General features: G+C 42.2%; 1 protein-coding gene across 3 annotated transcripts in view; it reads right to left on the bottom strand.

Moving 5' to 3' along the window:
* F8 (coagulation factor VIII) overlaps positions 1–12,222 on the bottom strand; it is an 81,112-nt gene that overhangs the window by 61,800 nt on the left and 7,090 nt on the right. The window contains exon 1 of one of the 3 annotated variants that reach the window (XM_081847847.1): positions 9,755–10,125. The exons of the other annotated variants lie outside the window; for them this stretch is intronic. Within the exon in view, the coding sequence (XP_081703973.1) occupies positions 9,755–9,888 (134 nt within the window). The 5' untranslated portion in view covers positions 9,889–10,125. Of the gene's footprint in view, positions 1–9,754; positions 10,126–12,222 lie in introns of those variants that run through there. 3 annotated transcript variants of the gene reach the window in all.

Raw genomic sequence — 12,222 nt, 5'->3', positions numbered from 1 at the left:
GGTCAGCAGCGAAGCTGAGGTTGTTGGCACTCAGGGTAAACGTGTTTGCGCTGGGGGGGGGGGATTTTGTGTGGACCAAGGGTAAACGACAAGAACACGGAGATTTGCCTTGAATTGCTGGTGTTAATAATGGAAACTGATACTGCAATGTGTGATTTTTGAAATAACTGCAATTTTGAAAATGTGCAAAATGGTCTGGTATGCTCACCCATTGCTCGGGAGAGGTTTGAGATAACCTCCCATTTTGCAATGATCTTAAAGGGTGGGACATGTGGAAAAAACTAGAGTTTGGTGATACAGTGTGCCAATGCGCTGAGCTTTAGTTTTACTCCGATTGGCTGCACATACAGCTAGCCAGAGTAGAGGGTGGAGACAGCAAATTGGGAGGGGAAAAGAGAAGAGAGTTGAAAGAGTTAGTTCTGGTGTTCAGCTGGTGTTCAGCAGAGTGTAAAATCCACTCTGAGGAAAATATCTGTAGCCAGAGAAGGAAGTCTCTGAGCTTAGTTTGAAAGACAGTTATTAGTGTCTTTGTAAAAGTATAGACAAGAGAAAACCCTACTTGGGTCTCATTTCAGCCAGAAGGAAAGTGATCTTCTGGAAAGAAAATCATCCCAAACCAGTTGGAGGAATGTGGTGACCCCGTGGCTCTGTAATACTACTAGGGGAGCCTCATTTATAGAAGGCTGGGAATCTGACAGAAAGTATACCACCTTGTTTAAGAACCAAAGTATTAAGCGGTAACAACTATGCAATTAAGTTTAATGAACTGAAGTAAAGTAACTGAAAATAAGCTGTGCATTTACCACCTTGTTTAGGGACTTGTAACATCAAGTGAATTCACCATTTTTATAGTTTACTGTTTTCTGAAAGTATTCTATCTCCTGACACATCTTTTGTTTTACCAACTTTGTTCTGTAAAATATTTTTTTTCCCTTTTTAACTTCCCTAAGTCTCCAGGTACCAGAGTTTTCTTCTCAAAAAAAGCAAAAATTAGCCAGTAGTTAAGAGGGGGTTCACCGCACATGGCTTAGTGGGCATTTGAAACCTGATCTTATTTTTCCAATCATAAATTCAGTGCTCCACATTTCCATATCAGTTTGCTTTTTTAAAAAGCCTCATTAACATATATTTCATTTTAGTGTGAATTTATCCTAAAGCACACAATATTGTATGCAATTTTGCCTAATATATACTTTTCTGTAAAAATAAAATAAAATTCCCTAATACATTTTTGCATGTCATTTCCCACTAATATATATGCATACTTTAACCTTGTATGTGTGTTGTGTGTATGTGTAATGTGCACATTACTAGGTTAGGAAATTACATTTCAAAATGTGCTTGGATTGCATATTGTTTTGTTTTTATTTAAATAAATGTTATTAGATTTTATAGAGATACAAATATCATTTTTTATCCCAACTAAAATTAAATCCAGAGAAAAATAAGGAAGAAGAGAGAGACAGAAAGAGAGAAATATAGAATTAAAAGAGAGAAATAAGAAACTAAAGAACTTCTTATTCTTCATTTGTCAGCTATTGAAAAACATTATTCAAGTCATCTACTCCAATATAGCACACAGCACAACTACTCTCTATAAACCAACATTATCTTTAGCTTTCAAAGCCAAATGTCATTATTTCTTTGTCTTTTTCACACAAAATGTCTAGGAGAGGTTTTCAATCTTTTGTAAATGTTAACAATGACTGTTCTCTTTCAGCACATCAATTTCACTAAGTCTAATAATTATAATAACCATTCCTCCATTGTTGGTAACAGTGAGTTTTTCTATATATCTATACAGTATTGCTGCTGTAATCATATATTGGGACAAAATTTCATAGTCATTTTCTAACTGTATATCCATAAGTCCCAGCAGGAAGAATTCTGGTTTCAGTTGAAAGTTCATCTTCAAAATTCTCCATATCAAAATATATTTGTATCCATTTTCCTTCTTTTTTATATGTCCACTAAGCATGGTAAAATGTCCCTTCATGTTCTTTACATTTCCAACAAGTATTTTAGATATTTTTGTGCAGTCTAAATAACTTCTCAGGAGTTAAATACAGTGGTACCTTGGTTCTCAAATGCCGTGGTTCCCAAACGCTGAAAAGTGTTCCAGTTTTTGAACGTTTTTGGGAAGTTTAACGTCTGATGCAGCTGTTAGCCATTGTTTCCAGGGCGCCTTCACCAATCAGAAGTTGTGCCTTGGTTTTCAAACATTTTGGAAATCAAACTGACTTCCGGAATGGATTAAGTTTGGCGCTTTTGTTTTTGCTTTTTATTTTGTGTTTTGAGACTTTTTCGGTTAATTTGTTTTTGTGACTGTGTGAAACCCAGTGCAGCTACTGATTGATTGATTGATTGATTGTGTGGCTGTGGAAATGGATAAAAGCCCCCCATCCAAACAATGACTATCATAAGTGCAGATAAGAAAAAATAATAATTTTAAATTTTATCATCTACAATGCTGTCTTATTTATTTTATAGTACAGTACATTGTTTATTGCTTTCATTTTATGGATCAATGGTCTCGTTAGATTGTAAAATTCATGTTAAATTGCTGTATTAAGGGTTGTTTTTAAAAGTCTGAAACAGATAAATCTGTTTTGCATTGCTTTCTATGGGAAAGCACTCCTTGATTTTGGAACGCTTTGTTTTTGGAACGGACTTCCAGAACAGATTAAGTTTGAGAACCAAGGCACCACTGTACCAACAGTACATCATTTTATTTTTAAAAATGCATATTGCTTTAGAAAGTGTGAATTAGGCATATTCACCTTTAGATGCAAACTTAATCAGATTTTCCCTCCTTCCTTACTGGTTGCTGCTGTGCTTTGTTGTCTTTGAAGTCAAAGACAACAACATCTATGCAAGTATCTTTGTCCAATTACTTTTTTTAATTTTTAAAGTTTCTCTGTTGATGGAAAAGGATCATCATTGGCACATGCTTTCCCACAGAGCCAACATGTTTATGTAAGGAAAAAAAGAGTCGCACTATGAGGGAAAACAGATAATGAAACCCTGTTGTTACTGTCTTATCACCAGTGTTATCTGCAATGTTTGGAGGCTCACACTGAGCATCCATTAGAGGACAAGAAGTGTTGACCTGCGGAGAATGGACTTGGCAGGCCAGAAAGGTTGCTGATCATATTCCTTTGGGGTGACTCAGGCTGGCCAAGGAAATCCGGAATTTAGGAGCAACTGGGAAAACAAGCAAGTGGAACTGTGGATATCAAGTCTAATTTTGCATGATACGAACAGTGCTGCTCCCACCAAAGCACAGCTCTAACCAAACTGAGAGTCAGCCCTTCTGCTTTGTCTTTTTGTTTGGGATGCTGATGGCAGCGCAGCTGAACCAAGATCATTTGTAGATTTTCAAGTAAGGCTGCCATCAGCATCCCAAACAAAAAGACAAAGCAGAAGGGAAGGCGGTAAGAGCTCTCAGAATCAAACACCAAAAAGATGCTTGGATCAAGGGAGGAAAAAATCCCAAAGCTGTTTCATCGAGAGTTTTCCTACTTCCCGGGGTCAGCCCTAGTTTTTTGGGTGGGGACTCTTAGCTACGGCACAGAGATAACATGACAAATTCTTTGCCTGGAACGCTCAGAGTCATTAGGCACATTTGGTCTGTAAAGTTTCTCTTGAGATGCCAAAATAAACAGGCCCTGCCATTGTATTGAAGTTTCCCATCACAGCCTGGCCCTCCTTGCCTAGGAAGTAGGAGCTGGAACTTTCAAGCTCAATGACAAAGCAGTTCATTCCCCTCCCTCTTCTCACAAGGACAAGGAGCAACTGTACCATGCACATAGGAGCCAACTCCTAGAGGCTAAGGGGTCTTCAGGCTTCATCCCCCCCCCCAAATAAAGTATTTGAGGGGGCTGGGTCCCTCCAAAGTTGATGAGCATTGCCATTCAAATGTGTGTCACATCATGTTTGTGTGCCACAACATGTGATTGATGTGGGGTGGGGCTTACTCCCCCCCATATTTTATTCAAGTTGGCACCCCTGGCTGCACATGAGGAGGCCTTTGAGCAGTGCACGTCAATGTAGTAGGGAAGGAATAGAACAAGTGTGAGCAAAGCTGTCCATATCCATTTCTCATTTTTCCAGTCTTCAGTTCTCCACATTTCCATGTCAGTTTGAAACAAATTAAAAGCCCTCACAAAAATTCACCAGCATTTTAGTGTACATTTCTTCTAATGCACGCATTTGTTTGCAATTTTGCCTAGTATGCTCATTTTTCACAAAGCATGCAATGCAATTTTTTATGTCGTTTTTCCTAATAATTTTTGTTATGCAGACCTTACCCGCAATATATGCATTTTTCTGCACATTGCTTGGCTGAAGAACTGCACTGCAAAATTTGGAAAAGTTTTGAAAATTTGGAAAATTTTGAAAGATGGCTGTGCTTTGGTTCTCATATTGCTTAGGTGGGCTTGTCTTTAAATGTGAACTGAATCCAATTCTTCCCTCATACCTTGCATAGACTCTATACCATCTGGCTGCAGTGCAGAGAGAGAAAAACAAAACTGAGCTGTTTTTGTACGTGTTGTGAGACTGCTTTTTGCAGTCCCTAAATTACCAAAATCCCTAGCGGCAGCTATTCCACCAGTCTATCTGATCTGTCTGTCACAATTCCATCTGGCCTTTACAGTGGTACCTCGGGTTACAGATGCTTCAGGTTACGTACGCTTCAGGTTACAGACTCCGCTAACCCAGAAATAGTGCTTCAGGTTAAGAACTTTGCTTCAGGATAAGAACAGAAATCGTGCTCCAGCAGCGCGGCGGCAGCAGGAGGCCCCATTAGCTAAAGTGGTGCTTCAGGTTAAGAACAGTTTCAGGTTAAGAACGGGCCTCCGGAACGAATTAAGTGCTTAACCCGAGGTACCACTATATATGAATTGTAGCTTTAAAGAACTTGTGTATTAAGCATTCATCCTGATTTGCACAAAGCTTACACAGAGGTTAAATTATGCCCCAGTTTTACTGAGTGTGTACTGTATTCTGCTTTGTTTAAGGGTCAATTATACAACGGTGAGCATTCATCCTGCTTTGCTTGCAGGGTGTCATTCACACATCTTTCTGTTAGTCATTTGTTCATCCCACACTGAAATGAACTTCCAGGGTGACTCTTTCCCCCCCCCCAGAAAAAGGGGGTTGTCATGCAAGGGTTACAAAGTGCTTCACTTCACTTAAAAATGAACAAATCTAAAGTTATGCCATGCACTTGAACTGCTCGCACAAAACTGTGACTATCTGGAAGCACCTTGACTTTGCTTTTCCTTGCCCCCCTCCCAATCCCTTTTCCTTCTGTGTCATGTATTTTTAAAAAACATATTTTTTTATTAAAGATTTCTTGATTTACAACTGTATGTGCAATGTATTTTTTTCCCAAGTTTCATTTTCTACAGATCAGTTTCATTTGTTGAGACATTAGTGTTACATTCGGAATACAGTGGTACCTCGGGTTAAGAACTTAATTCATTCTGGAGGTCCGTTCTTAACCTGAAACTGTTCTTAACCTGAGGTACCACTTTAGCTAATGGGGCCTCCCACTGCCGCCGCTGCACGATTTCTGTTCTCATCCTGAAGCAAAGTTCTTAACCCGAGGTACTATTTCTGGGTTAGTGGAGTCTGTAACCTGAAGTGTCTGTAACGCGAGGTACCACGGTAAAAGGCGGAAAGAGGTGGAGGGGGGAATGGTGAGTGGGGTGGGGTCAGGTGGCAATGCTTCTATTCTACTTAGTGTATGTGTGGGGTTTTGTGTCAGTGTCGCTTGTGCAGGTTCTCTTCACTATTCGCTTGTGTTTCTCTGGTGGTGAGAGCGGTTGGGGTTGGCCTAGGGTGTGGTTGTTTGCTTGTGATTGGCTGTGGTGAACTTAGTTTTCATGTGTGATTAGGGTGGGTGGGTGCTTATTTATCAGGTTAGCCATATTGATTCATATGCTGTTGGCGGATTCTTGTTGTTGTCTTCTTGGGCTGTGTATGTAATAAAAGGGAACCATACACGCCATAAATTTGAAGTGCATTTAAAGCACATGACTGCTCCCAAAGAATCCTGGGGAACTGTAGCTTATGCATCACTAAGTGACAATTTCCAGCACCTTTAGTCCCCCAGGATAGCCCTAAAGTTCCCAGGATTCTTTGGGGGAAGTCATGTGCTTTAAATGAATATTGTAAGTGTCATGAGTCCTGTGGCCCTGCCTGTTTCAGAACTGAGGCAGTAGCTGCTGCAAGATGAGGAAGAAGAGTAGGATATGGAAGGAGTAGCCCAAGAGGGATGACAGAGACCCTGTTATTTTGCCTTTAGAGGTTGGGGACGGAGAGGCAGTCACACTGGCTCTGAACTCCATCTCATTGCTGAGAACCCAATACCACCTCAGCTACTGGGAACAGGCCCACACCTCTCAGAGAAACGTGAGCCTCCAGATGCATCAGGCTTGCAGTAAGAAAGAGTCCCACGAGTAAACAAGTCACGCCTCGCCTTTTTAATGCTGGGAGTGTTGTGATTGTTTGTCGAGATATCTTAGAAGCTCTTGATACATTTAAGCACCTGACGAGAGACACAAAATGGCACCACCTCCCCACCAGGGAAGAAAGGGCGACATCAGGATCTGCTGCCCCTGTGGATTCTGCCACCTGAGGCGGTCACCTCACCTTCCTTAATGGGTGGGCCGGCCTTGCTCACTTCCCATCTCTGACACCTGATGCTGTTTCTGAACTCTCTAGTCATGCCTTAGGAAATCTTTGCCTATAGGCTGATCTGTAAAGTTGCAAGCTTTCTTTCTTATTCACACTTAAGAGTCTCTGTGATAGCATTTGGGATAAGAGCCAGGACAGTAAGTAAGCCTGAGGGCATGGATTTTCTTACTGATCTGTATAAGCTTCTGAAAGCCTTTCCAGCAGCACAAAATGTGTTAAATAAATATATGTCTATGTTCTGTGCCAAAAACAGCAACATTATGAGACCTGTATGAATCAGGCACCCACAATTAACCATACTGTTCATTTTAATGACAATGTGGTTTTTAAACATGAATATAGTAGGCTGGGTTACAACTTAAGCTGGGTTATGTTCTTAGGATCACACCTAAAGACAAAATCACACATAGGATTCAGCTATACAGCTGCAAATACAACGTTTTTAAAATGTGTTGCAAAGTGCAATATAAAAATGTGACACTAGAGGACGACAGTGAACTATGCAAAATTCAATGTATTTTTCAAAACTTTTTAAAAGAAGGCATTTTCACAGCATTTTTAATATGTGTGTAGATTCCACCATAGACAAAGCCCATAGGGTTCAACAGTGGGTGGGATTGCCAAGGTATTTTTTTCCAGAATCCTGCCCCTTTCCGACCCCATTCCTTTTTTTAATTGTTAAGCTTAATGCACACAAGTTAAATGCGCACAAGCTGCAGACTTACTGAATGTAAGAAATGAGTATGTTTATAAAGTTTAAAAAGCCAGTGTGGTGTAATAATTAGAGTGTTGGTCTAGGACCTGGGAGACCAGGATTCAAAACCCCATTTAGCCATGAAGCTCACTGGGTGACTTTGAGCCAGTTACGTTGCCTCAGCTGAACCTACCTCACAGGGTTGTTGTGAGGAAAATAATGGGGAGGCAGGAGAACCTTATATGCCACTTTGTGCTCCATGGAGGAAAGGTGGGATATAAATTAACTAAATTTCAGATATTGGGTGTCACTTAGAAGAGGCATTGTCCCTTCATTTTCATTTCGGAGGAGGAAATGCTTTATTCTGACCATGCCTACTGCAATGGTACAAGCACCGCCCAAGTATGTTTTTCTCTCTCTTCAAAACTATTGTTTTGCTATAAAATAAGCAGTCTGAAACCCACGTAGCTGCTTCTACTGAGAAGCAAGTCCTGTTGAATTTGATTGAACCTATTTCTAGGTAAGTGAAGTTATACTCACTCACTCACCGTACCTGCAAGAAAGTCCCATTGAACACACTGAGTAGTACCACTGAACTCTTCTGAGTAGACATGTATAGGATGCATTTCTTTAATTGGATGATAATCCCGTAAATTATGCAAATATAATCAAATTTGTATATGTTTGCTTCTTTTCTGTCATTTCTTTTACTGCTAATTGTGAGCACCAGAGAGCCTACTTTTCCTCTCCCCCAGCTTTGCCCAGTGTTGCTTTCACACTTCCCTGCTTATCTCCACACCTGTGAGAGCTAGAAACTTTCTTCTTTTTCTTTTTTTTAAAAAAGAAAACTAAGATTCTCACAGTGCTGAAATTTTCATCACAATGTAATACAGTCATGCCTCGGGTTACAGACGCTTCAGGTTGTGCGTTTTCGGGTTGTGCACTGCGCCAAAACCGGAAGCACCGGAACGGGTTACTTCCGAGTTTCGGCGCTCATGCATGTGCTAAATCGCAACCCACGCGTGCGCAGACATGCGCTGCGGGTTGCGAACACTGCAGGTTACGAACGTGCCTCCCGCACAGATCACGTTCGCAACCCAAGCGTCCACTGTAACACAATATATACACTCCCCAACGTATGGGTTCCAGAGCTGAATCCTTTGATGATCCAGTTTAGTTCTTCTTCAAATCCGCCCACCCCCCGTGCCCTGTCTGCACCCCAGCCACTCTTGCATATGCCATTAGTTCTCAAAGGCACTGCTTGAACTACCTTACAGAATTCACAGACTACAGGATTGCCAAAAAATTTTTGCTGACACCACTCCTCTACTTTGAACAGAATCCTGACAAACAGACATTGCATGCAACCTTTCATTGCATGGGGGAAAATAATGGGGGGAGGACTCCACCTGCTAACATTATGTGTGTTAAGCTGCTCTTAAAGGTTCAGGCCAAGCCACTTAAGAAATGTGGCAACCCAAGGCTAAAAGTTAATACCTGACAGGCTGAAATGGCGGGAACTGGAATCCAGCAACACCTGGAAGGCCACAGGTTCCGCTTGACCGTTTTAACGAGTGATGCCAGGGACTGCCTGCCAGAATGAGGCTTCACTTGTCAGGCCAGCAAAATGCTACTAGCAAAATCATAGGAAAACTGAGCTGGCAAATTTAGATACAGACAGCGACCCTGCACATCTACCCTGTTGCTGCCATCAGAGCAGAGCTCTGGGGCAGAGGTCCAGGGTCCCATGCAGCTGAATGAACAAAAACACACACACCCTCCATGCAGCAGGGATGGCTTCTCACATTTTGAAGGGGACAGACATTGCTATCTAAAGAGCACCTACACCAGAGCTTTCCAACCTGTGTGTCGTGACATGCTTGTGTGTCGGCTGCAGTGTGCAATGGTGTCATGCGAACGCTCCTCATGCTCCTCCCAGGAATGGAAAGGGGTTAGTTTAATCTCCGGTTTGCTAGTAAAACTGAACTATTGTGTCGCGAAATGATGCACATCTAAAAAGTGTGTCACCAACATGCAAAATGTGGAAAGCTCTGCACTGCACAGTAAGGCCACTAAGCCCAGAGTCTAAAATCCCTTTGCAATAGCTAGATAAGCACCATACCTTTAAAAGACATTCAAAGCACCCACAGAATCCTGGGAACTGTAGTTTAAGGGCATTGAGAATTGTAGTTCTGGGAAAGGTCAGTTCCCAGGATTCTTTTTGTGTGTGTATGGGGCGTGGGTGAGTGTTGAATGTGCTCTGAAGGTATGGTACATACACAGCCAACATCACCACAGCATATAAACATAAAGAAACAGGGAAGCAACTACGGATGACAAATGGACTATCTTTACCCCTTCTGGCTGCCAGGCACATAGTCCCAGTCTGTCTCCACTGCTCCGATGTAATATCTTCTGGTGATGCCAATGCTCTGCTCAAAGAGGCACCACAGGATGACGATGCAGCTGCACAAGGGCAGCCTCTGCATGGTCTAGTGTGTGTCGAAGAGACTCCAGAGGCAAAGGCAGTTCCAATTCAAGGAGAAATCTAGGAGGAGGTAGGTGATGGTTGCCTGACCTATTTAGCAAGCGCCATCCTCAACGAGGGAAGTGAAGGCAGGCCACGGAGCAACTACAGGTTTGGGCGAAGCTCTAACAAGTTTTCAATATGCGACCGGATAGGGAATCACGGTCACGCACACAGACTTTCAGTGTGCTGGGATGTGTGAGTGAGCAACACTGGGTGGAGAGCAACAGGATGGAGAGGGGAAAAGCCAAAGGGGGGGGGAAAGGTTGAGCAAAGTTTAACCTCTTATTCGCTGTCGGGACACCAGATCCAGGATTAGGTTAAGAATTGGCTCTGATAGACAAGGCCAAGACTCATCTAATGCATCTTTCTCCAACAGCAGCCAGCCCCTGTAAGTCTGCAAGGATGAACCAGCGATCCTTCTTGTTTCTTCTCCTTGCATCTGATATGCAGAAGTATACTATCACGACAGACAGTAGTTCTACTAGCCAATAGCCATGGACAGATCTGTCCTCCACAATTTTATCTTATCCCTTTACAAACAAACAAAATCATAAGAACATTTCTCAATGTGTTCTGAAGGTTCCACATGACCCAGTCTGAGGGCCAAGCTGTGGCAGCCTGGCTAATGGTCAAGTATGATTGGGGGTGAAGACTCTCTCAGAGGAACCTGATCTGCCGTTGCCAGAGTCTGTTTGCCTATGAAATTCATTGTCTCCTCCACTGAACAATCTGGCTGACTGCTGCAACTTGAAAGTAGGTTACAGAACCTCTCTCTCAATAACTTTAATTATAAAAACTTTAAAAGGACAACATCACGTGCAAATCATATTACAACAACATGAAACATATAAAAGAAAAACAATCAAGAACAGTTACCAAAATGGCTTCCTTGAAAACTGAGTGTAGTACCAAGCAAAGCAGGCGACATAACGTTATAAAAGAAAGAAGAGGAACATCACCTTGTTAAACTGGCTTGGGTGAAGGTAGCCTGATTCTGAGCAATCAGTCAAGTGAAATCATCTGTCATAGGGGTTGCCAAATAAGTCATGCTTCTCTGGGATAAGTGGCATCATACAGTGGTACCTCGGGTTAAGAACTTAATTCGTTCCGGAGGTCCGTTCTTAACCTGAAACTGTTCTTAACCTGAAGCACTACTTTAGCTAATGGGGCCTCCTGCTGCTGCCACGCCGCCACCACACAATTTCTGTTCTCATCCTGAAGCAAAGTTCTTAACCTGAGGTACTATTTCTGGGTTAGCGGAGTCTGTAACCTGCAGCGTATGTAACCTGAAGCATATGTAACCCAAGGTACCACTGTACGCTGTTTGTTCATCTGCTTCACAAAAGACATCAAAGTGGTAACAAAGTCCACACTGAACCTCTTTGAAAGCCATAGCCAGGTGCAAAAGAGAAGAGTGGGCAACTTTCTCTTAGAACCAAGAAACATGGTGCAAATGCTCAGGCCTGGTATTCGTTTTCAGCACCATAACTGAGCTCACATTTGCACAAAAAAACACTCCTGGTTTCTTCACACACACGTTTTCTACATCTCAGCAGCATAATTAGGGTTGGGGTTGGGGGAGGCCTTATCTTTAAAACAATTGGAACTCTTTTCCCCTAGTGCAGGGGTGGGGAACCTGTGGCATCCCATATGCTACTGGACTACAACTCCCATAATCTCTGACCATTGACTTTTGCTGGCTGGGGCTGATGGGAGCTGGAGTCCAACAACATCTGGAGGTCCACAGGTTCCCCACTACAGCAGTGGCAGTGGCATGGGCATCCGCATTCTTATGAAGCTTCTGTCACCACCTCAAGAATTTTTTTTACCCTTCCAGTCTTACAGCATGTCTACCCTGACTTATGGGATTATTATACTGTTGATCCAGTTCAAAAGTTCAGCAGGGTTAAAGCTTCCTAATCTCCTCAGGGTCCCAGTCCTGCTCTTCCCCTCACCTGCATTCAAAAGCTATTTGTGTTTATAAAAGCCATTAATAATTGCAGTGAATGTCATCCCCTTTACTTTGACCTTTATCCACACTGTACACCTAAAGCTCATTAAAAGCACATGGCTTCCCGCAATGAATCCTGGGAACCGTAGTTTACTCCTCACAGAGCTACCATTTCTAGCACCCTAAAGAAGTTCATCACATCCACACCATAAATTTAAAGTGCATGTATAGCATATAGCTTTCCCCATAGAAAACATATGTGGTGAGTCTGGAATTAACAGGTTTTTCTGAGTCAGTTTTCTAACAAAGAGAGATGAGAATGGAGGAATTTCCCCCAGAAAT

Source organism: Podarcis erhardii (genome assembly GCF_964252035.2).
Source record: "Podarcis erhardii genome assembly, chromosome: Z".
NCBI classification, from domain to species: domain Eukaryota; kingdom Metazoa; phylum Chordata; class Lepidosauria; order Squamata; family Lacertidae; genus Podarcis; species Podarcis erhardii.
The sequence above is the reverse complement of the archived record's forward strand: the minus strand, read 5'-3'. Positions and strand labels throughout refer to the sequence as shown.